This window comes from Kryptolebias marmoratus, linkage group LG11, assembly GCF_001649575.2.
Source record: "Kryptolebias marmoratus isolate JLee-2015 linkage group LG11, ASM164957v2, whole genome shotgun sequence".
Lineage (NCBI taxonomy): Eukaryota > Metazoa > Chordata > Actinopteri > Cyprinodontiformes > Rivulidae > Kryptolebias > Kryptolebias marmoratus.
In genome coordinates this window covers 13,606,096-13,630,613 of record NC_051440.1, presented here as the reverse complement: position 1 = coordinate 13,630,613, position 24,518 = coordinate 13,606,096, and the positions used below count along the sequence as shown (strand labels likewise).

General features: G+C 40.7%; 2 protein-coding genes across 5 annotated transcripts in view; one reads left to right on the top strand and one right to left on the bottom strand.

The window, feature by feature from the left end:
* The first annotated feature begins 26 nt into the window (after positions 1-26).
* On the top strand, positions 27-9,280 carry LOC108229892 (sodium/potassium/calcium exchanger 1). Of its 2 annotated transcripts, none has more exons than XM_017405604.3 (10): positions 27-579; positions 857-2,072; positions 3,562-3,621; positions 4,161-4,269; positions 5,175-5,255; positions 5,842-5,990; positions 6,117-6,374; positions 6,462-6,551; positions 6,644-6,810; positions 6,920-9,280. In XM_017405604.3, exons 2-10 carry the CDS (start codon positions 1,017-1,019, stop codon positions 7,167-7,169), a joined length of 2,220 nt encoding a protein of 739 aa, XP_017261093.1. In that variant the 5' UTR covers positions 27-579; positions 857-1,016; the 3' UTR covers positions 7,170-9,280. The 2 variants fall into 2 exon arrangements, with proteins under 2 accessions (XP_017261093.1, XP_017261095.1); XM_017405606.3 differs by having other exon boundaries at positions 28-579; positions 5,842-5,924; positions 6,920-7,169.
* dennd4a (DENN/MADD domain containing 4A) overlaps positions 9,061-24,518 on the bottom strand; it is a 26,471-nt gene continuing 11,013 nt past the window's right edge. The window contains exons 11-29 of one of the 3 annotated variants that reach the window (XM_037978112.1): positions 23,549-23,767; positions 22,830-22,975; positions 22,515-22,535; positions 21,167-21,300; positions 20,773-20,905; positions 20,352-20,558; positions 20,118-20,246; positions 19,869-20,013; positions 18,406-18,528; positions 17,515-17,625; positions 15,725-16,494; positions 15,276-15,495; positions 14,726-14,817; positions 14,461-14,636; positions 13,138-13,504; positions 12,419-12,536; positions 12,019-12,181; positions 11,851-11,915; positions 9,061-10,726 (exon numbers count right to left, since the gene is read on the bottom strand). In XM_037978112.1, coding sequence (XP_037834040.1) covers positions 10,590-10,726; positions 11,851-11,915; positions 12,019-12,181; positions 12,419-12,536; positions 13,138-13,504; positions 14,461-14,636; positions 14,726-14,817; positions 15,276-15,495; positions 15,725-16,494; positions 17,515-17,625; positions 18,406-18,528; positions 19,869-20,013; positions 20,118-20,246; positions 20,352-20,558; positions 20,773-20,905; positions 21,167-21,300; positions 22,515-22,535; positions 22,830-22,975; positions 23,549-23,767 — 3,476 coding nt within the window. In that variant the 3' untranslated portion in view covers positions 9,061-10,589. The remainder of the gene's footprint in view (positions 10,727-11,850; positions 11,916-12,018; positions 12,182-12,418; positions 12,537-13,137; positions 13,505-14,460; positions 14,637-14,725; positions 14,818-15,275; positions 15,496-15,724; positions 16,495-17,514; positions 17,626-18,405; positions 18,529-19,868; positions 20,014-20,117; positions 20,247-20,351; positions 20,559-20,772; positions 20,906-21,166; positions 21,301-22,514; positions 22,536-22,829; positions 22,976-23,548; positions 23,768-24,518) is intronic. The other 2 variants (XM_017406146.2, XM_037978113.1) reach the window with 2 other exon arrangements.

The window sequence follows — 24,518 nt, the reverse complement described above, 5'->3', positions numbered from 1 at the left end:
GACCAGAAGTTCCTGGTTTCGGCACAGACTCTGTTGTCTTGAATAAAGTCTCACTGTTCAAAAGATAACTTATGTCTGTAAAGTCATTTCCTTTTGATCAGTACATCGTTGCTGCAATTATGAAGACCCAGAAGAACGTCCACCATTTGAAGACACTTCAATGTTGTATAACTTTTCTTTCTAACAAACAAGCAACAGGAGAGCAACACTTCCTGTCCAAAATGTAGACTAAAACAAAATGTGCCGATTAAACAGTCTTAGACAATCACGTACAGAGACTATAAATTGTATGTGTTGTTGCAGCTCATTCATGTGCACCCTCTTTTTTTTAATACAGACAATATAATCATCGTTGCTAAGGTATGCTTACAAAGTGAGAGTGAGACAATGCACCTAATCCTCTTAGAAGACTTCAGGTGTTAGGTATTATACTGATCCATGGTGAAGACTTGTTCTGTGTCCTACATAAGCCTTTGGTCATTGGCAACAGTTTTTGTTTGTTGCACAACATCTAACTCCAGAGAGCTGCTAAACTCTGGGAGTTTATCACCATTGGCTTTGCATGACGCCAATTCACTGGTAAGTCTACATCCGTAAAGTATGGAACTATTGTTCTCCTTGGATTTGATTAGGACATTGGTCTAGCTCCTTAACACGTGAGATGTTAACTTAGTTCATCGGGCAGTCATTACTGTTTTCTAGATTATTGTTTTGTCTTTGTCATTGTAGTCATTTCAGAAACATATCATCAAACTAAACCAACTAAACAGTTTCTGTTTGACAATAGCAATAAAGAAATTATTCACATGCATATCACAGTTATGTTTACCATATTTTTAAAAAACAAAATCAATAGGTTGGATTTTCCAAGAAGCTGATGATGTGACATGAATCCCCCCACAGAAGTTTTGAATTCTTTCACTCCATGTTCTGCTGGGCTGACAGCTGGACTCTCCCAAAGCCCATTTATGCTGCTTAATTCGACCTAGCCATCGGCGACGCTTCTTCTGTGGAAAATGCATTGCACAAGAAGGAAGCGACTGCAGCTGAGCCGGGTCCTGTTTCTCCTCTCGGGAGTTTTCCTCTGCACCCTGTACCAGCTCACCATCAGTGCCCGGCTGTATGAGCCTTTGCCGATGCCTCAGATTGGGGAGGATTTTGGAGAGGGTTCGACAGAGGTTGTTGAGGAGGCCACAGTAGAACCAGGAGGGCTGGAGGAACCTCTCACTGCAACACACGAGTTGGAGCTCACAGATCAGACAACACCAGCGATTTATGTGGTTCGTCGTACAAATAAGGATACAGACACAACTACACAATCCAAAGCATCCATCACCACTGAACCACCACAGCTGCCAACCACAAACAGGACTATTGTGCACTGCATCTTCGTGGCCCCTGAACCTCCCGGAGAGACACCCACCTCAGCTACAACTCCGTCAGTTACTACAATCTCTCCAGCTTCTCCTGGTCAAGCCCCACAAGTTAAAGGCGATTACCCTGAAGATATCTTCACCATTGAAGATCGCAGACGAGGATGGGTGGTCCTCCACATTTTGGGGATGACGTATATGTTTGTGTCTCTTGCAATTGTCTGTGACGAGTTCTTTGTGCCAGCGCTGGGGGTAATCACAGACAAATTAGCCATCTCTGACGATGTGGCAGGAGCCACCTTCATGGCAGCCGGAGGTTCTGCGCCTGAGCTGTTCACCTCCTTGATAGGAGTCTTCATCGCCCACAGCAACGTGGGCATCGGCACCATTGTGGGTTCAGCCGTTTTCAACATTTTGTTTGTGATCGGCATGTGTGCTTTGTTTTCTCGGGAGATTCTCCACCTGACCTGGTGGCCACTTTTCAGAGACGTATCTTTCTACATACTCGACCTCATCTTGCTGATCATCTTCTTCCTGGACAACGTCATCATGTGGTGGGAGAGCATGATGCTGGTGGGCTGTTACACTCTTTATGTCATCTTCATGAAATTTAATGTGCAGCTGGAGCGAGCGTTCAAAACCCAACTCCATAAACACAAGAGCCTTGTCAAGGTTATCGCTGTGGAAGAACCTGAAAAGGTAAACACTCCTGCAACACACAACCTTAGATGTTCACATTCATTCAGTCAGTCTAATGTTGAGTGTTATTTTAAGTACTTAAAGTTGAAGATCTTTCTATGTGCAGGCACAAGTTGAGATACAGTAGTAGCAGTACCCTTATTTTTAATCTCTGATTTAATGAATTAATCTAAATGGCAAGTATATTCATCTTGGTTATGTAAGCTATTTTAAAATATTGAAAAAACATTTTTTTTGCATGAGCTAACCCTCCTTTACATTGGATGATGGCCCCACTACGATGTAAAAAAATCAGCCAGAAAATTGATCTTTGCAGGGTCTTGGAGAGGTCTTAAGGTTCCATTAGTACAGTTGGCTTCCTATTATGCGTGATCGGTTGTGGGGGTGTTTTGGAGCATGCAGAAAACTTTCATCAAGAGGTTGTGAAAATTTAATATAGTGGTGGCAGGGTATTTCGGTCTTGAGTGAAGCGTGGCAGCATATCCAAGGGATCAGCGGGCACTAGTGTGGCTGGGTCATCAAGAATTTGAAGCAGGAGTGACTGCGCTGGCCTCATGCCCAGGGTGCAACCTAGCGTAGATGTGATCCTTGTGGTGGTAGCATCATGCTAGCATGGTGTAATCTTCTAGTGTATAGCAGCATCCTGACATGGTTAGAAAGAGCCATGTCAGGATGAAATTATAGATCATGGTGAGGGCGGAGAAAGTGTCTCAGAGACATGGGCGTCATACTTTCATACTGAAGGAGGTTTTTCAAATTTTCTGCAGTACAGATACATTCTAATAGGTCTTGAAGAGTGTAAAGCGGTCATCATCCGGTGTGAAGGGCGTATATTATTTTACCATGACTGCAGTCAGATTCAAAGTTAATTCATAAAACCAAATTATTTAATTGTTTAATCTGTCAGTCATTAACTACAATGTAGATTATTACCAGAAAGTTTTATTTGTCATTACTTGTGACCTGGCATTTATGGCATAATTAGTGTTCCAAAAGGTGTAAATTGTAATTGGCGCTAGATGCTAGCGATGATCAAACTAATATTTTTAGGAGCTACAGCGCAATGAAACTGTAGCATCAACTTTTATTGTCTTTAACCACGATTACTGTGGATGAGGCTCACTTTCCCCACAGATCAATTGTTTGTTAACGATCAAAACGTTTGTCGACCTGCTGCTAAACTTGATGCCCTTTAAGTAGTAATGTGATTATGGGATGGTACTTTGTATATAATCACACTACAGTGTAATTGTTTTTAGTTGATGGTGTGGTGAGGGTAACTTTATTTACAAATTATAATGTTAATTATGACATGCAGCATCTTTTGTCTCTTTTGCACTGAGATGTATTTGCTCACATCATATGCAACGTGTCAAACTGTAATACACAACATATGAATTGCCATTTAAATTCAACAAGAATAATATACCTTTGTCTTTCTCTGCCAATGAATGAATAATACTGGAAAAAAAAACATTGTTGCACACAGACGAATGGGGACGGTGAAGCTAAAGCCCTTCCTGCTCCTGAGGACAAGAATCGGTTAAAGGTAATAATGACAATAATAATAATAAATTAAGCTAAAACTAGAATTTCTTGAAAGAATGCACATCACCTGCTGCCCTGGATGTCAAAATTTCAGAAACAATCTAATATGATCTGTTAGTGCTCAGAGAATGTGATGGAGATGACTCTCAGCTACCACCACATCAGAGTTTAGCTCAATATCTGTAAAACTGACTGAGTTATAGCCATATTTATGTTTGCTAAAGACAGTTAGCTGTAGCAGCCTTCTTGAATCCAATTGACTCCAAATGATAATCAGCTGTAGATGTACAACTAACAATAACTTCCTGAGAGTTTCATTGAAGTCCATCTAGTTGTTCATTTGACAGACAGACAAATAAACACGCATGCACAGGCAATTACATGGTCACTCACCTTTCATGGCAGCGGGTGATAATAAAAAAATAATTTTGACAATTTGTCCACATTATTTAGCATTTTATGTGCCAACAAGTTGAGAAAAACATTTTGTTCTCCACTTTGAAATGACTAAATGATGTGTTCTGCTGTTTGTTCTCCCAGCTGAAACCATCCCTTCAGCGAGGGGGGAGTTCAGCTTCTTTACACAACAGCACCATGAGAACCACCATCTTCCAACTCATGATTCACACATTAGACCCTCTAGGAGAGGGTAAGTACCATGCTTCTGCAACCATGGCCCTGCTAAATAATGATAGTATGCTTTCAAATTACTTTCATAAGTGCTTTCTGGAAATGACCATCCTTCTCAGTGTAAAATGGATTAGCTAGGTGTCCCGTATGAAGGCAACGCTAAATCCAGATTGATACTAAGCAGATAAATACCTCCTCTCTACACACAGGGAGTCATTCACAGGTTCAGGGTGCAACAGAAGAAAGGTAAATGTAGGAAATTATAGCTGCAGTCAATGAATATGTTGTTATTTGAAAGTAACAATGACATTAAATTACAATGTTGGTTTTATGTGTTAGTGTATGAAAATCATACCAGAGTAATTTTACAGCATATATTTCTGTTTGTTTCCCAAAATAGGAGTTTGGGACCCCACTGTAGGTCACAAAACACTCAGTTTGGGCTCCTGAGATGATTTCCAGAGATCAAACAAAATAAGAACAATTCATTCCCACTTGTATACTTTTACTGTAATTGTTTTAAAAAGTAACAACGGTCATAAATGGGACAAAAATGAATAAAATATGAGTTTGTTGTCATTATGTTCTTAATTAGACACTTTTTTTTAACAATATGTGGATCAGCCAATAATGTTTAGGGTTGTAAGTCCCCAAACTTTAAAAGATTAGGAACTCCTGTTCTAAAAGACCGGTTGTCTGTGGCTTAATGTCTAATAAAGTACTTTCTGTGTGGATGTGTATTTGTAATTTTACTGGTTTCCTAAAAGAGCAATTTGTTAAATTTGTTTTCAGTCGTCTCTTATACAGCATGAATAATCATCCGATTTAATATCGATCTGTTCAAGATCAGCATCTATGTTATTATTGCCCCACTGGCTAAGAGTCAATAATCATCACACCTGCTTGTTTATGTCTTTTTCACAGGGAAATTTAAAGATAAGGCCGAAAGTCTGACCAGTGTGGCCAGGCGGAAGTCAGAGCCCAAATCTCAGGACAAAAGCGAAGGTAACAAGAAAGAATGAAACAATCAGTCTCTAATTAAGCGTTTTTTTATCGTCTGATCATGATAGCAGGCAATCTGCAGAAAACCTGGTCCTGGACAGCGATTGAGTATCCCACAAGATGTCAAAAGCAAACCTGCGGTCAAACATTCCTCAGCAACAAACATTTCTATCTAGACCTAACCTCTTTTAGAATCTGCAAAACAAAGAGGGGTTAAAAGATCCCGACCTTGCTGCAGAACAATAAAGGTGTTTAATTTCAACGCAGACATGCAAAAACCTTTTCAGCAAGTTAACAACTACCATTTCATTGCTGAAGGGGCAAATATGCAAGTTTTGACCATACAAAGGAGAAAGTACACGTCCAGGCTGGACAAAATAATAATTTTAATATTTATTATCTTTGCTTTACAGCACAAACTGATGAAATATTTATTTTCAACGCCCTCCTGGCACTTAGTCAACAACAGTTTTTGTTTTCTCTGCAGTCTCTCAATAATGCTTTTATTGATGTTGTATTTTATTAATAGGAAATTTGGGACCATCCTAACAGCTGTTTGGGATTAATAATATAATTTATGTTTTTGCAGACAAAAAGGGTAAAAGTGATGAGGCCAAAGAGCCAGAGGTTGCAGGAGCCCCAGAGAAGAAGGAGCAAACAGAAGAAAAGAAGGTACTCTCCATCCATGTCCAGAGGGCTCTGAAAAAGCCCAGAAGTCAGTCTTTGATACCTGTCTATGTAAGAGTCAAAGAACTGAGCTGCAAATGTTTGTAACAGCTTCTTTTCTTTGGTGAATTTGGTCTTTCTTTGCGTCTTATTTTGGCTCCTTTGCTTTCGCCCATCACGATGCGTTTTCCCCTTCAGGACGACGTGCCGGCAGAACAGGGCGGGTCAGACGGCTCGGACGACTCGGGCAGCGATGAAGAGGACAGTGACGAAGACAGTGACGATGACAGCGATGAGTCCAGTGATGATGATGATGAGGAGGACAAAGAGGACACACAGGAAGACGAACCTTTGTCTTTAGAGTGGCCTGACACGCCGAGCAAACAAGCCACCTACCTCTTCCTGTTGCCCATAGTCTTCCCTCTGTGGCTCACAGTTCCTGATGTTCGCAACCAGGTAGGAGATGCTCAGAAGGCAGAAATATATCAACGGTTCCGCATTTCATCATGTCTCACCTTTTATTTCTTTTACATTTCTTGTTAGAAATCCAAAAAATTCTTTGTGATCACCTTCCTGGGCTCCATTATGTGGATTGGTATCTTTTCCTACCTCATGGTGTGGTGGGCTCATCAGGTCAGTCATTGCACTGATCTGATTTGCTTTTTTTCAAATGAAGCTAATGTTTTGCAGCTTCTGTCCACATTAAACTGCTTCTTCCTCGTCAGGTGGGAGAGACGATTGGCATCTCAGAGGAGATCATGGGCCTGACGATCCTGGCTGCAGGGACCTCCATCCCTGACCTCATAACCAGTGTGATTGTGGCTCGTAAAGGACTGGGAGACATGGCCGTGTCCAGCTCTGTGGGCAGCAACATTTTTGACATCACCGTGGGGTGAGCCTCTGTAGTCTGATTGGTCATAAACAAAAAAATAATTAAAAAGCAGCTGATACCATCAGTAACATATGCCCCTTTTTCTGTTTCTTTGTTATTTTACCGCCAGTCTACCCATCCCGTGGCTCTTGTTCTCGTTCATCCACGGTTTCGCTCCAGTAGCCGTCAGCAGTAACGGCCTTTTCTGTGCCATCGTGTTGCTCTTCCTCATGCTCCTCTTCGTCATCATCTCTATCGCGGCCTGTAAGTGGAAGATGAATAAGGTGCTGGGTTTCACCATGTTCCTCCTCTACTTCATCTTCCTGGTGCTCAGCGTTATGCTCGAGGACCGCATCATCGTCTGCCCCGTTTCCATCTGAACGTGCGAAGCAGGCAGCAGACACTCCATCCGTGAGCAGAGCTCATGAGGGTGAAACAGACCGTCATGTGAAAAAACAAGCACATTTCATGACTTTTTCTGTCACGTTTTTGGACTCATTGAAACAGCAGTTGCAGGTAAAGATGACAACAATACTAGTCGTGTCGCTCCTGGTAGCGGAATATCTGTGCGATTTTCTGCCAGACTCTGGTTTTAACCACTCTTTTTTGTTTCTTTCAGTTTATGATTAAGAGTGAACTTCCTGTTTCAAGTCCCTCTATGGTTTGAGTTGAACTTGATTTGTGTTGAAGGTGAAAAAGTTATGAACAATTAGTATCTTACCGTCTAAGACAGCTCATTGCATGACCTCAGTTTAAAGAAACAGAGCTTTTTTCTGATTGAAACGATAAGTTTTCAGGCACAAGCAGACACTCAGACCAAACTCCAGTTTAAAAAGATTAATTGCAGTTCATATAAACAGGACTTTATAAACCTTTACACCACCTGCAGTTTTTCATTACATAGTTATTCTGGCAGAAATATTATGATATTCCTCCAGGAAGTGCCCCAGGCTGCACAGTAAGACTTAAAGTTAGATGAGTTGGTGTTTGTCACCAGATGGCACGCTTTCACTTTGTTCTGTACAGGTTTCCACTGTACGTTATCCAAGAATAATAATAATGAGCCATTATACTATTTAGTGGGTGTCTGTATTTCTCAATCAGGGCAAATGTTACAGAATGTTTAAGATCTGTGAACCAAAAAAACCAAAAGAGTTACTGAAATCAGATCTACACTTTGCTTATTCTCCATGCAGAAAGGAAGAGCTGCGCATATAAATGCTTAACACTGCTAATTGCGTTAGAAAACAGTTCTGTGTAAATAATCATGAAACACAAAGCTGACGATGGAACAAAAGTGTGTAAATAAACATTTTCATAAACTGTGAGGATAAGTTTGAGATTGGAGTTTTAAGATGGCAGAACACCACTTTGGTTTTGGCCAAAGTGTTTTTTCTCCAAACTGAAGTTTTTAATCTAGTCATCTACAACAGGTAAGATGTTTATTGTTCATAACATTTCCACAGAACCTCATATGAAATGATCTGAACCAGTGTTCTAAAATGTCTGGGGTTTTGGAGACTTCATTTAATTTGTGTTCATGGCCATTTTTTTGAGGGGGTGGTGGCTCGAAATTTGAAGTCAATTCTATTTTATTAGAATTTTTTTAAATGAAGTGCTGTGTTTTAAATAATTTAAAGAACTGATAGGTTTCCATTCCCTGTTCCTTAAAGTTCATAGAGCTCTTTAGGTGCCGACATGATGACAGAACACACTTCATGTTTTTTCACTTCTAATAAAAGGAAACAATCTGAAGACCTTGAGGCTAAATTGATGGATTTTAGGGGAAATCTGTGAGGTGTGATTAGATCTTTAAAGTAACTGATCTGCTATTAAAACAACAAATTTAACAAATTGTTTTCCAAATGGAAAAAATAATAATTTTCTTATTTACTACTCAACACAGAATCTAAGATTTAGAGCCATAAAATATCTTTTTTTGACATGTTTGTATAGAAACTGTTCATAACGCTGCTGCTAACGTCTGATGTGTCATAAACGGATACTTACCTTAAACAACAATCGCAGCTTTTACATTTATTCTGTTACAACAGGAGTTGCACAACTAATAAAATAGACTGAACAGTTTTCCCTGTTTTTATTGAACACAGCCTATAAAATAAAATTAGACTATTATCTAGAATGTGTGCACATTTTCAACAGTGTGAATTTTGTATTACATGCAATAAAACAAATTCAACAACTACAGTTTTGTAACTTTACTGCAGAGATGCTGAAAAGGCTTCTTTTTTTCAATAATCACACTTGAAATTCACAAGATAAATGTGTTTATTAAGTGAAAGCAAATTATAGATCCAACCAGGGAAGAAATGTAATTTTTTTTATGTAAAAAAATCATACAAATTAGTACCTCTGTTACAAACAATAAATAACACTCAGGAAACATTGTTGAAATTGACAATTGGTGTAAACAGCACATAGAAACACACAATTAACATTTTGGTCATCAGTGGTTTTCAGACACTTGCTGTGAGGTGATTAAAAAGAGATTTTTGTTCGTTGTGACATTGTCGTCTGTTCCAGGCACACAGCCTTTAACGAATCCAGCATTTTCTCATTAGAAGTGATTGTACAGTTCCAGTAACAAACACAATAATATGGATATTTTCAGTCAGTTTACAGTGAAGGATAGTGACGTTTTACACTCAGTGTTGACAGTGATTTTTGAATTAGGGCAGGTCAGAGCTTTGACATTTCATTTTCAAGTGATAAGAATGCTGTTAAAGAAACAGCCGTTACCAAAATGTGGTAAAATATTCTTTTTTTTTTTTTCCTCTGCATGTCCCATAAAACAGTAAAAAGTAAAACTGACATTTATGTTATACAATGAAGACAAAAATCAAACAGAAAAATAAAAATAAAAACACTCTGTACAGTTTAGGGATCCACAACTGTGTCAGTTTTAATAAAAAAAAGTGATTAAATCCAAATAAAACCTTTCTTTTTTTTACTCTTAGTTTAATGTTTTGAATCAAATCTGTTGTCTGCGGTTGAATATTATACATAAATTGTTGAATTACCTCTTTTAAAAAGCTTTAAAAACTGTGAATAAATGATAAAGGTAATATTCCCTCACGGGCTGTTTTGGTATTTTGTTAAGAAATGATGAACAAATAAACATTGTGCATTTCTTAGAGTTGGTCCAGAAATAAAAGGATTAATATATATGTTTATATATGACGTTACCATATGGTTTAGTGCATTCAGATATATGAGAACTTCAGCTTCACAGGGTGCACATTAGCAGAAACTGATTTGGTTTTGTTAAATTAAAATGTCAGACAGGACAATAAATCCTGCAAATAAAAAGGGACTTGCTAGCTTTGGCTGCTGAGCCAATGAATCATGTAACTGAGAACTAAGAGCTCCTTCTGTCAAAGTGCTTTTGTAAAAAACCTTTAAAAACAGATCATTATTTTACACACACAGTCTAAACAAGGTCACCAGGACCACCCAAAAACTTCAACAATGTGATTTTAGACTCATTTTTACACATGTATTCACAGCTTCAACAGGAAAAAAAGGCATCAAATAGACCATATAACAACTGTACAAACATTTTACTACAGGTGTATTGAAAATATGGTGGAGTCTTCAAAGTATTTAGAAACATTAAGCTCGTCCTTTCACACCTCTCAGCTCTAACAGTACAAGAAACCCGTGGCAGTTGCTTTGCATTTAGGTGATTTTTTTTTCTTTTCCTTTGTTGTGCTTACTAAAAAAGGTCTGTGAGCCTGTCCTGAGTCTGAAGAGGAGCCCAACGTCACAGCAGCGCGAGTTCACAAACTGGGCTCTCCAAAAGTCCTCCTGCACTCCATGACCCCCGCTCCGGGGGGCCGGTCACAGTTGTGTGTCAGCTTCACTTGGCTGGAAGTGAGGCGGTCGTAGGCCAACCTGTACTCCCGGTCGAAAGCATCTGCAATGAAAATGACAAAATTTATGCCAACTATAAAGCAAAATGTTAATGTCTTTATAAGGAAGGAGTTAGGATGGCTTACTTAGAGAGAGATACACTGGTTAAAGTGAAAAAAATCTGATTTATTACCGTAGATAAAGCAGCAATAAACTGTTTCTTGAGTAAAAGTTCTGCATTTTTTACTTTTAACGAAGGCAGGAACTGCTCGCAAAATTTACTTAAAGTATAAAATATGCAGTATTAGTTTAACAGTAGAAAGCTTTCAGCCCTGTTCAAATATAATCCCTGTATTTAATGTTTCAACGATCCTCCAAGCAGTAAACTGAAGTTTCTGGCAGTACATTTTATCAGGTTGAGCTAAAGCTACTTTATAAACTCTCTGGTAGTTTAATCCACAGAAATACATCATATCTTGTAATAATTTTATTTTTTAGCATGATCTTGTGAGAGTCAAGTAACTCTTAATAAAGGTTTTTTATGAACTCATATAAAAACACTCTTATTCAGCTTTCTGCAAATAGATTTTTAAGACAATTCATTAATATTTTAAACAAATCTAACCCTTAAATAAAAACTTCAATTTTCATTTTGTTAGAAGTTAAAAATTAAAGGCTCCAAACTCAGACAGAGATATTTCTTTTTTTTCCAGGATGGGGAACATTTGCAATAAAACATGTACAGTAAGTGGAAGAAAAGCTGCCAAATAAATCCAGAAGACAAAAAGTAAAATATTTGAGATGTAGTGAAGTCAAAGTTCAGAACGTCAGAGCACAAAATACACAGAGTGCAAATGAGTAAATATAACAAAAAGTGAATTTTGAAAACGGAGATTATATTTTGTGGACCTACACTCTGATGCAGTGTTATAAATAGCACTTTTTCAGTATTTCTTTTACAAAATTTGATTAATTGAAAACTAACCCTGATAATGGCTAACTTAAATATAAATACACAATAAAACCTTGCTTTAAAAACACAAAACCTCTCCCCAAAGCTGTAAGAAACACACATATACACCTAACTTTATGCCAGAACGATTGACCTGATTGGCCCAAAGTGGATCCTCACTGAACCAAAACACTGAGAGCATGACGCAAAGGAAGATGTATGAGTTTTGAACTTACTGATATTTATGTTGTTCCTCCCCAAAGCCACGAGAGTTAGAAACAGTAAATCTCTGTAGAGGCTCCTTTTTGGGTCAAAGAAAACAAAAAACAATTAGACGTTCCATCCGTTTCACCCTACCTGCGTAACTTTTTACACCCGACCCCAGCATGTTTCTTTTCGCTCACCTCTGCCTCTTGAAGCCCAGCTCGGGCCCCAGCAGCTGGATGATCTGGCTCATGGGCTGATAGACGTCACTTTTCTTGATGCTCCTCACGAAGCTCTGCAGCAGCTCCACGGTGAAGAGCTGGCCCTCCTCGCACAGCCCGGAGCGGATCAGGGAGTTGGCACCTGCATGAAAGTCAACCTCATCAAAGGAGCATCCTTCTCCATCACTCAAGATCAACTCTGAAGGCGGCAATAAAATCAGCATATCTAACAGGAGATCTGAGCTGAATTATGCATGATGTTCTGGTGTCTTAATAAAGCATCATTATTTGATTTTAATGCAGATAGCTGACCTTCTCAGCAGGACAATTTCTTTGAAAGTAACTTTTGCACAACACAGTCTGGGCAGCAACTACTTACAGTGTGTATTCCACAGGACGTAGCAGGGCTGGAGTTTGTCTTTGTGCAACTTCAGGTTGTCCCACATGATCCTCACAAGCACCTGCTTGCTGTCCTCCGATGAAACGCTCTGAGGAGGCTAAAGAGAATAAGACCTATGAAAAATCTGATAGCATCAAGTCCTATGGGTTAATCTGCAAAATTATGTAACAACAGAAAAAGTGTGCTGCTTTTATGCACCGTTTTGTTTTATTTTTCTTCTTAACTAACACATGGAGGTGCTAAAGTCACAGATAAACTTGCCAAGGAGATCTTATTATCTTATATCATTATGTCTTATGTCCTAAAAACTACAGAAGGGCCTTTTTTTCTATATGTATTTTAACATTTATTTAAACCCAGGCCACATGACCTTTTAGTGACTGTTTTGAAGGAAAGGTGACTCATATGAAGCTTTTGTTCGCAAGAATAAACTAAAATGTACTTTTCCAAGCACAAGAAATAAAACCAAAACAACAATAACAGATCTAACAAAGCAAAGGAACTGAACCCTGTTAACAGGGTAAATGTTTGCCAGGGCTTTTATGGTTCGGATTTCTGATTTTGAACTCCTTTTTGTTGAGAGTTCAGAAATAGAAGAAAATCACAAAACAATTATTTATACATTTGGGCCTGCATGGGACACCACTGATTTAGATTTTTAGAGAAGAGCTGCTGGAAGCAGAGACTGGTCTTTGTACCTGGTCTCTGTGGCTGCAGTGCTGCGAGGCCAGGATAAGAGCCGGCAGGTTACTGGGCAGCTCCAGCCTCCTGAAGTACCACACCAGGTTCCAGAAGACGATGGGGTGTTGGTCGACGACGCTCGGGGAGGAGATGGCCTGGTCGCCCTCGTTCACCAGCAGGCTCTCCAGCTCCTTCCACAGAACCAGAGGGCTCAGGTAGGGCACCGTCACTGGATCAGGGGCTGGAGCAGACGTGCCGGCGCTCCAGCTGCTCTCCTGCGATGAAGCTGCAGATGGCTGAGCTGCACAGTCTGCCACGCTGGCCTCAGGACTGAGGGCTGCAGACGCGTCCTCCTCTTTAACAGGATTACTTTTCTTTAAAGACCTGAGGGGAGACAGAGTGGATTTATTAAATGAGGCCACAAGGATAAGGGTATTTTCTCTGTGTGAGTGTGTGGTTAAAAAAAAATAGGGCCACATCTAGTAATTGATGATCTAGCATACTGTAAGACAATAAAGCTAAATTTATGAAATTTAACCTAAAACAACAAAAGAGTAAAGAAGACGCATCATGATCTGATCATCTAAAATATATAAACTACAGTTCTGTGCAAAGTTATTAAATAACCTTATATTTTGTTTCCAATAAGGCAGACTTGTCTAAAATATTTGAAAGTATTGTATATTAATAGTTTTTCAGGCTTTTTTGAGGTCTTTGTCTTCTCTTTGCCCATTTTCTGTTCAGTCGCGTGACCATGACTGCATATTGTGCAGAGTATGATTTAAAAAAACGAGGAAAGTGACCAAGTGGAGGACAAAAGAGGAAGTGTCAGACCTATCTACAACCGATAAACAATATCTGAAAGTCATGGCATTAATAAAACATGCAACAAAGACCCAACACAGGCCCTGAAAGGTATGCTGTTCTTTAGCTGGTAAATGACTGGATGTCGAGTTTTCAGCTAACAGCTCTTTGGGAATTACTTTGTTGGTGCTAAAAGGCTATTTTATGTGTCAAATTGTAAGTTATCTTCAGTCATTTTTATAAAGTCAGTTAAGGAAACAGGAACAAATAGTGCCTTTGTGACAAAAATTGATTTTCAAAGTGGTTGTTTGCCAAGCTGTCTGTTACGTGTCGACACAAAGCTGTTTGAGTTTAGAAGCCTTTATACGCTTCAGTGATTTATAGGTTAGAGAGCGACTTGAACAACAAGAAAAAAAACATTCCTCTGAAAATGTTCAGGTTCAAGGATTTAAAATGAGTAAAGAAGCAGCCAAACTCCAGAAAATTTTCTAAAAAAGGACTAATGAAAAGAGCTTTCAATACTGCGTACACTTTACCTGTTTTGTGGTCTGAGATCTTTGATTTCCACGTTGAGGAAAGGCAGGAATGCTGTTCCACAGAAAGGGCAGGTGCTGTTGAGGTTGGAGTCATTTGCTGTCCACCCTGCCATGATCTCCTCATCATACACCAGACAGTCACACGTCTTACAGAGTGAACAGCTGGACATCAGCACCTACGATAAAGATGATACGTCACTGATCATTACATTCAGACTCATCTATAGACTAGTTTCTTATGAGGACGTAAAAGTAAATATTTTACCTCCACAGTGTAATTAGGGGTGGGTTGGAAGCGGCTGACATCAGGAGAGGAGTCTGGAGTGTGAGGAGCTTTGGAAGGAAGTGCCAAACCACCTGGATACAGGACAGGGGGACAACTGAATTAACCACTGACCTTTACACATCTAAACTCAAAGAGATTACATTCACCAAAGCACTAATGCCTTCAATAAATCCTGCTATCAGTGGACATTTTGTTTTTGCGAGCCCGATTTAGTCCACCTGTGTCACCATTTGATCGTGTGCACGTGAACGTGCGTGCACGTGTGTATGTTCATGTGTTTTCGCATCGAGCCTGCAGCAAGTTGCAGAAAGCCACACATTGAATGAGCCTCCATGCTTGCTGGCCTAGTTTTCCACTGAACAATACCAAACTCTTTCCATCGCTCTTTCCTCTCCTCTTTCTCTAAATTTAGATCGTCGAGACCCATTTTTGCTAAAACTGAGCGGCTTTTACTCATCTTAACTCAAACTAACAGCTTTATTTGCATTAGCGCCACAGGAGCAGACTGATGAACGGATGTGCGACAAACCAGAGAAGGAGTTGTGTCTGAACACTCGGTTGGGGCTGCTCGGGCTGCTCAGGTTTGTTTGGTGGGCACCGACGGGGCTTCTCCTGGCCCGGGACATGCTGCCGTGCTGAGGGGAAGTGAAGCCGTGCGGGTCCAGACAGGAGTCGTTGTCGTGCAGCGAGGAGCATTCGGCTTCTGCTGAGGTCAGCGAGGAAACACTCATTCGGTCGCAGTTTCCATCCTGCAGAGAGCGAAGTAGAACTAGAGAAATTGCGTTTTCTGCCAAAATGCAGCGTGAGTGCTGAATGACTGCTGAGATTTGCTGAAAATGAAAATGAGTTTTTAAAGCTAAAAGAAGCAGAACAGTACCTAAAAGCTAAAAAAGCAAAACAACAGTTGCTGCCAGTCAACTCAGCTCATCGTGGAGGCAGATAAAAGGCAGACTGTGCTGGAAATGTGTCGCGTCTAACCTGTGTTAATGAAGTCTGGGAGGACAAACGGGAGTAGAGGCGACTCGCTTTCTCTGCTACGCCCTTCCCTGCTGATATGACGCTGCTCTTGAAGATGTCCAGGGTTGGGGTCAGCAGGGAGTCCATTGAGAACGACGAGGAGGAGGGAGTCGGTGACGATGGTGAAATCAACGAGGAAGGCCTCTCCCGGTCTCTGTTACACATCCCCAGAGGAAGAGATGGCGACTGCCTGAGTCTGTCCTTGGATTTGACAGGAAGTGAAAGGTGTGTGCTGGAGTGGGCCAGAGCGGTGGCCTGTGGGGATGCTTGAGCAGAAAGTGTGGAGCAAAACAACGGGCTCGAAGGGTTCTGAAAGTCCATGCTGGGCGTGCGGCTGCTCAGGGGGCTGCTGTTATTTATGTAGGTTTCAATCTCCTCGACGAGGTTGCGGTTGGTGGCGGGTGAGCTGTTGCTGACCCTGTCACACTCCTTTTCTGTCGCCGTCGCCATCTGGGACAGGGGATCAAACCCCGCCTCGATCCCTGTCCTCGCAGCCCCGGTGCTGCAGCTGACACCGCCCTCCACCAGAGGCTTGTGTTTTTCAGCCTCCGCATCCTCCTCCTCCACTTCGTGCAGTCTGTCAGCTCCAAGCTGATTCTGCCTGGCTGAGCTGAGGAGCGGGACAGCGAGTCTCACACATCCCTGTCCACCAAACAGGTCCAGAGATTTGGGCCTCTCAGCACAAGGAGGATTGTCGCTGGATGGACTGGAAATGCCCCTGGTGCCAGAGTCTGCGATGAAAACACGTGCCAGAACATTTAGGTCAGAGAGATGAGAGCTGCTTGCACATTTAAAATGCCATTTAGACAACCTGCTTTTAAATAAATCATCATTAGGATGGCATCTGTTAATTTGCAAGACCCTAAAGTGATAGTACTCTTTTCAAGTGGGATTCTGTGGGAAGGTTATGAACAATTAATATCTTACCTGTTGCTGAAAGCTCCTCTAATAACCTCAGTTTGAAAAAATAGAAATAAAATTCTAACAGAATTTCTAACAAAAATAACTGTGGTGTAAAGGTCTATGAAATAACATATGCTTAAACTGCTACAAAATCTTGGAGTTTGAAGCTGTTTTATAATGACAGCAATCCACTTTAGTCTTAGCTGTGTTTTATTCAGCTGTTAGCTCATCAATCCGGTCAGAATTAAACTGTTTCATTCAAACAGCTATCGTACTTGGAGAGCTTAGTATTGTTTGAGGTTGTAGTCATAAAATATTTGAGAACCACTGCCTAATCTAATCCTAAAAAATAGTACTGCAAAACCCTGATTGTTGCATTTATAACCGTTTTTTCTGATGGTCGTGTGCTGCTGTTTCCACTAAAATCAAGTTTTGCAGCAGGGAGGGGGAAGTAAAACTCTTTAGGTGACAGGTTTCATTTTGTGAAACATCTGCCTTGAATTATACATCAAAACTAAGAAAAAGTTCAATTTTACATAATAAAGGGTTGGACAGGTATTTCATTCTTTAGATACAGAATGAAGCACTTTGCACTAAAAATAATAATAATTAAAACATCACAATTAACTGCTTATATAACAAAGCACATCCGTCAAAGGGATCTTTTGTCTGAAAAGAAATATAACAGCAAAAGGATGAACTGAGAGAACACAACACCTACACTGCAAAATCATCCCCCAGCTTTTAAAGACAAAATGTTCATGTTGCTGCAAGCTGTGACTCACGTCTGCAGAAATGGTCACCAAGTGAGAAAATAAAGCCAAAGTGAAAAGCTATCCCGAACTCACTGATCTGCCTGAGGCCTTTGTCTTCCCCTGGTGTCGAGGTGTCAGTCTCTCTGCTGCACAGCCTCTCCTCCTCCTTGGACAGGGAGTCGTAGCCTTGGTCAGACTGTCCACCTGAAAAAAAAAAGTATAAAAAGCTTTATTCGTGTTATTATTTTCTTTTTTCTTCTTTTCTTCCTTCGAAATAAGCTGATCGAAAATTGTGCTACTGGTTGTCAAGGATGTTTCTCAGAAGACAGCTGATCAGAGAGTTTGTTTTCAAAAGAGGGAGCGAGACAACGTCGCCCACAGCGATCATCGCCGACAACACTCAGAACAGAAAAGGCAGTGGAGTCTCTTTAAAACTTGCATCATGCTCACAAGGTCAATATGCATGAGATGGGAAAACAGATTCCACAACATTTTTTCTTCTTTTTTGCATTTTTCTAATATTTTTGCCTTTTTAAAAGCTTATGAGACAGTTTGTGCTATAAAAACCTTTAGCCTGCTGCTGCCACATAGCTACAGTGTATTAAATCAAATCAAGGATCTGTGTATTGCCTGCAGAAAAAGGACGTATTGTTTTTGCTAAAGATGTGACCCAAGGAAAGCATGTGCAACGTGAATGGGTCCTTGAGGCACTCCACAGTTAACCATAGAGGAACCACAGAAGAAGAGAAATGTCAGGGTAAACAGGAAGTGAACCACTAAAGGAAAGTACCTTGAATTCCAACCTGGTCATAAAGGCAATTTGGAAAATACAAAACAAAAGAGTGTGATCAACTCTAACAAAAGCTGCACTGACTTTAAATAAAATCAAAATAACACATTTACCGCTGTCTAAAGACTGGAGCAAGTCCCTACAGACTTAACAAAGCTGAATGTTTGATGGTATGAGGCAAACGATTTTCCTACCCGTACTAAATCCGTCGTCACTCGAGTCCATCTTGGTGAAGTCGGTGTCGATGGAGGTGCGCTCAGCAGAGTCATTAGCGCTGTCCAAGCTGCCGTGGCTGACCGTGTCGAGATCACTGCCGTCTGAATAGAGAGGGACGAGAAGCTTAACAAATTACACGAAGCAAGCAGCTGCGCTCACAGGAGAGCGACGCATGAGGGGCCACTGATCTGTGCTGGAAAAATGATCGTCCACTGTAAAGGCTGCACATTGAACATCCAAAATTAAGATTTCTGTCGTGCTTTTGACTAAAAGGATAAGTGAATGGGGGGGGGGTTTGCATTTAACAAACTGTAAATTTACCGAACTATTGCTTCAATATGCTAATGTTTTTTCGTCCTAGAATTTCCTCTTTCCTAACAGCGTCAAATCAAATGCCACACCCTCAAGAACGATGACATGAGTTTGTCATGCAGAGCATGTTTCCATTGAACCCCCACGCACATCATGTCGTGACGCTAATGAGAGCCTCCTTGATTTGTTGTGGTGAATCAGAGAATGTGTCAACAACAGAAACCTGTACACTGGATGCTGCGGAGGGAAAAAAAAAACCTCTTCACTCTGTTTAATTACTGTAACATTATGGTGTCATTACAGAGATGCAGATGGGGGAACAATACGTGCTGGAGGAAGACAAACAAGTGCTCCTGCAGGATCTCATTAGGAACTACAGTGACTAAGAAAAAGAAAATCAACAAATTAAAATTTTAATGCACTAAATTAGTTTGCAATATACAAAGTAATTATATGTGAACTTGTACTAAACATCCTGACGCCCTGTGAGTGTTGGCTATAAAGCAATTACAGCTGGTTCATGTTTGAAATGTATTTGCAGTCATAAAAGATGTTAGTCCTAACACTATGTTAGGACTGGAAATTTGCAATAATTAACGTGTATGTGTTTTGTTTTGATCTGACTGTAACGCTGATCAGATCGCATCGAACGTCTGGTGCATTTCTACAAGTACAAAGAAAAGGCTGACAGCAAAAAGCATGGCTTATCATAAACAAAAACTTGTTTTCGCCCGAGGAAAGAGGGTTACATCTGTCGATGAATAATGTCCATGCAATGAAATGAAAAAAAAAAAAGCTGAAATCTTCTTTGAAATGAAACTAGCATTCCTTGTAGGAATGCGTATTTTCCACTGCCCTGCATGCCAAAGTTTTAAACGAAGACCTCATGCAATCTGTAAACACTTAACTCAACTGCCACCACACCAAATTGTAACTTGACATCTATAAAACAAAGTGAGTTATAGCCATTTTTGTGATTTAGGGTCGATTAGCTGCAGCGGCCATCTTAAATTGAGCTGACTTGAAAAGCTATTCAGTTGTAGATGTACATCCAAAGATTAATTTTTGAAGATCTTCCGAAAAAGGTTGATAAAAAGCTGTGTTGATTTATTATGTTAACTGTTCTCACCTGAAAGCTGGGGGTCTCTGTGTGGCGTCTGCTGTTTCCTCCCTGCTTGCTTGAAGCGGAGAACACCGAGGATCACGTTCCTCAGTTTCCCCCACAGAAAGTAGCCTCCTCTGGTGGTGGAGGGCCAAGTGCTCTCCAACACCGCCTGAAGCAGGACAGCAGCAGGTCACAATCATTTTAAAACTGAAAAACTGTTAAATGTTGAGTCAGATTTAGCTCACTGTCTGTGCTCGTGGCAACAAAACGCACCTTGTTGTAGTACCCGTACGTTATTGCGTTGGGCTGAACTCCCGCCTTCTTCATCTCGAACAGCACCCTGACAGCCAAGACCGGCTGGCTGTACTGACCGCACAGATGCAGCAGCACACGATAACACACCTAGGACGGAACGATAACAGGCCCTTTGTTATAAAAAATTGACACCGCGTTCGTTTCTCAAAGAAATGGCGCAGCACCCTGTATATAAATGTAGCAGTTTCGTACCTCATCTGGAGCCTGAAGCTTCTTGTCTTGCATATTCCTCAGCACATCATAGGCTGTGCGCAGAGCTCGCACCTTGGAGTGGCAGTTACTGACAAGTGCCGGCAAGCAGATAAACCACAAGCCGTAGCAGTGGCGAAGCAGACACTTGGACCACATCTGAGGCATAGACGAATACGTTTTGGCCATCTTCTGAGCTGATTTGATCTCCTATAGAAAGGCAGAAACATGATTTATTGCCACTTAGCAGCCAAATTTCCATTTTACATCTTTTATGTCATTGTGTTTGATATTAAAACGGGCTGATGAGCCTAAATGTATTCATGTTTGCTATTATTTCTATGGTTCCTCAACAGAAGAAGTACATATCTGAATTTTTATTTTACTTAAATGTCAAGTAAATGTTTCTGCTCATATGGCTGACCTGTTTAGAGCGCCTAAAGATGGCCGTAGGGCTGGCTGGGCTGCTGTGGCGTGAAGCAATCCCTGTTGACAGAGGATTAAGTCCTTCCAGTGGCTCCAGGAGCTCAGACCTCAGCACAGGGAACCCAGAATAGCTGCAAAAATAAAACAGATACTCAATATGATACCAATTGCTGTGTTTTTGCTCTGAAACTCTGGAAGCTTCAGCGCCAACGTATACCCAAGAGCCGTGCGTTCCAGATCTAAGTGATCAAAAAGCCCAGCAGCAGTGACAAAACCTTCAACAATAAAAGGAATTTATGCTAAGCCTCTCCTTTTGGTGCTCGAGCAAAGCAGAGCGAAAGAAGAAGTTTGCCTTGAATTTTTCATTTAGAGAGCAATCTGAGGTGTAATACCTATAGCACAGAGGGTGTTCTTCTCCCTGAGGAAGAGGAGGCAGCTCCGGAGGGTTGATGTAGACCGTGTGCTCACTGCGATGGGACTCGTCCAGCTCAATCAGCCTGGCGTCCTCTGGCCGCTCGCTGTCAATCTGGTTTGAAAAAGAAGCACGTTTGTCATCGTTATTCATCTTTTCGTGCGTTTAAAAACAAATCCACGTGTGTAAATGATGCACGCAGAGGGATATAATACTGTGTGAGCCCTCAGCGAGAGCAAACAGATGTCAGAATTGATACCTGGCATCGGCATCAGAATGATGCCGCCAATTGTGCCAGTTCTGTTTATCTAAAAGGAGCCAAATGAGAGGCTTGACCACATAAATCCTTCAAGACTAAATGGAGCTAAGCTTCAGTGGCCACGCTTAGAGACACAAATCCATTTGACTATGAGTCTGGGACACTTTGGCAGCACTACTTGATGCTAAACTGACACATTAGTTTCTGCTTCTGCTTGACTGATCTGCTGTTTGGAGAGATGTGCACAAAACTCTGCTGCTGGTCTCTCAGAAAGCCACAACTTTAAAAAAATGCTTCATTTAAGGTTTAAAAAACATCTAATAGCTGTCTAATAGATCATCAAAGGCTTAGCTTTGTCACTTGGTTTATCTGAATGCAATACCAGCCTATTTTGGGCATCAGTTTCACAAAATGGTAATAATATGACTGGCACTAAATCGTTCCCCCAGTAGAAATGAATAACAGGGATTGTTCCACTCAGTTGAGTGGATGATTCAGTCATCCGACTCAAACTGGCTGATTTGTCTTCGCTTCGATTCTGCTCAGCACCTCTCCGCTTGTTGTCCTTCCCCTTACAGCTCTCTTACTCAATCGCACATTTGTTGTCAACCTCAGCAGCAACTGAGCTGAATGAATCAATGCTTCCACTTTTCAATAATGACTGCAATAACCATCGACACAGGATGTGTAGCTGTTCCTGCTGGATGTAAATGTGACATCCTGGTTGCACAAGTTTGTAACCGCAAGGATATTTTTTTTTGTTATTATTATTTTTCCATGGAAGAAGGCGGATGTTTTTGTCATTTTTGTGTCTGTGGAACAGAGCACGTTGACAGGCTTTGTTCGTAAATCCTTTCAAATCTGCAAATAATTAGCATTTGAGTGGAAACTTGCCGACATCCCACATGCTTTCGACAAAGGGAAGCAGAAACAAAGCACTGACAAAAACAATGTCATAAATTCAGGACTGGAACTAGGGACGGCTGGGACAGAACCGTAAAGCATTACAAAACTGAAAATCACACAAGCAGGGAAGGTTTAAAGTGCGACATAAGATCTGGCTGCTTACCTTGATTCCAGTAGTAAACAACTACCAGGCAAACAATGAAGCAGAAAGAGAGGGAAAGAAGCAAAACATACAGTAAGAGCACAGAACAATCTTCAGAGAGGTGAAAAAACATTCCTTCATTCATTGAATAAATATCGTTGACCACCTTTCATGCCAGAGTTTTAAACTAAGATCATCTCATCTTGAAAACTGATGGAGTTTGAGCATTTTTAGTAAAATCTTGACTTTCTTCCACAATCATGTACAATATTGACATATCTCACAGGAGCCGTCACAAAAATCAATCCACAGCAACGATTATGCTGTGATCCTCACCTTATCAACACATTCGTCAAAGAAAGCCAGGCTGGCATCTTTATCACTAACAAAGGAGCACTCCTCTATGAAACGACTGAACATCTGCGTCTTGGTCATGAGGGAGTAAAACCTCTGATGGGAGCGGTCTCTGCTCTTCACGAAGCCTGGGAAAGAAAACACGTTATTTACTGATGAACCAGAAAGGTGGGCATTATTACCAGGGTAATTACAGTTATTACCGGAGCTCTACTTTCCAGGCTCTGACTAAATATTTACTGGGTGAGCAGGAACACATTGCCAGTATTTTAGGAAATGAGCTCGCCGCTTCGAAAAACGAGATGTCCTTTGCTGCTCCGCTTGCATAAGAGCACACAGATGTGCGGGGACATTGTGCTATCAATCATGTCGCTTCACTGACTTGTCATCCGAGTCTAATTTCCACCGAGGCTTAAGTTAGATAACCAGCACTAATTTAGGCCAAACTTTGAAGCATAGAGCAGCATTCAGACCACAACGGCACTAAATCACAGCAATAACTTGTCAACAAGCTTCATATTTACATAAGCAGAACACAAACTGAGTGGAAAATGTGATTTCTGAACAGATGCCGTTCCTCGTAAAACTGATTGTTATCATAGTTAAAAGTATACACTACAAGAATCTGACCAAATCTGACGCAAAAACTTTCTTTACATCTTCATTGGGTTAAAGGGTCCTTTACGAGGACAGAAACTTACCTTGCAGGTCGAAAAGCGAGCTGACGTCAGTCGTCTTCTCAGACGGAGCTTGGGTGATGGGCTGCAGATAGGAGCGGTAGCCTCGTAGGATGGCTGCCATGAATCGGAGAAAGGCCTCCTGGATCTCCAGCTCCAGAGTGTGGAGGCTTTTCCCCCCGTAAAGCTCGCTGTCGGTCATCGTGTGGTCCATCTGCACATCATCGCGATTTAACTGACCGCCTGAAAGAGCAAAGTAAAGGACGAATCAGTATCTGAAAACACAAATATGTTCAAAATACAAAACAAAGCTTTTTAAAAAGCTCAAAGGATTTTACAGCAGCCAACAGAAATAATTAGATTGCATAGGTCGTATGGAAGAAACTATAAATGGGAAAACAAAGGTGTGACACCCAACTAGGCCAGCTCTACAAAAAGAGCTACTCAGCGAACATTTTAGTACCACAATATCATATCAGAAGTGAGTTTTAGTGCTGTGATAGGACCTTTTCTATGATGGAATGTGTCTTGGGAAGAAATAAACTTTATTTCTCCAATGAGAAATAAAAGTACCAGAACTGTAGCTAAAAGCTAAAAGTAGCAACAAACTAAAAGTAGCATATGAAGACAAAAACAGAGCGAGTTCGCTGAAGCAGATTTCAAAGTAAACAAATTTATTTAATTTAAAATGCATAAAAGTTGCAAACACCACAAGTCATAGCACCTATCTCTTGAATGAGCAGAATGTTTTGATATATAAATGGTTAAAACAGCACAAAGTATGCAGAGCTAATTAGATTGCAAAAGAAACTATAAATGGGAAAACAATAGTGTGATACTCAAGTAGGCCAGCTCTATAAAGAGCTACTCAACTAACATTTTAATTCATTTAGTCATTGTACTTTGTCTCACTGATCTACTGTTGCATTTCAATTTTATGCTTTTGCACACTAAAAACTGTCAACACAGTTTCATCTGGTGAAGGGGGGTGGGG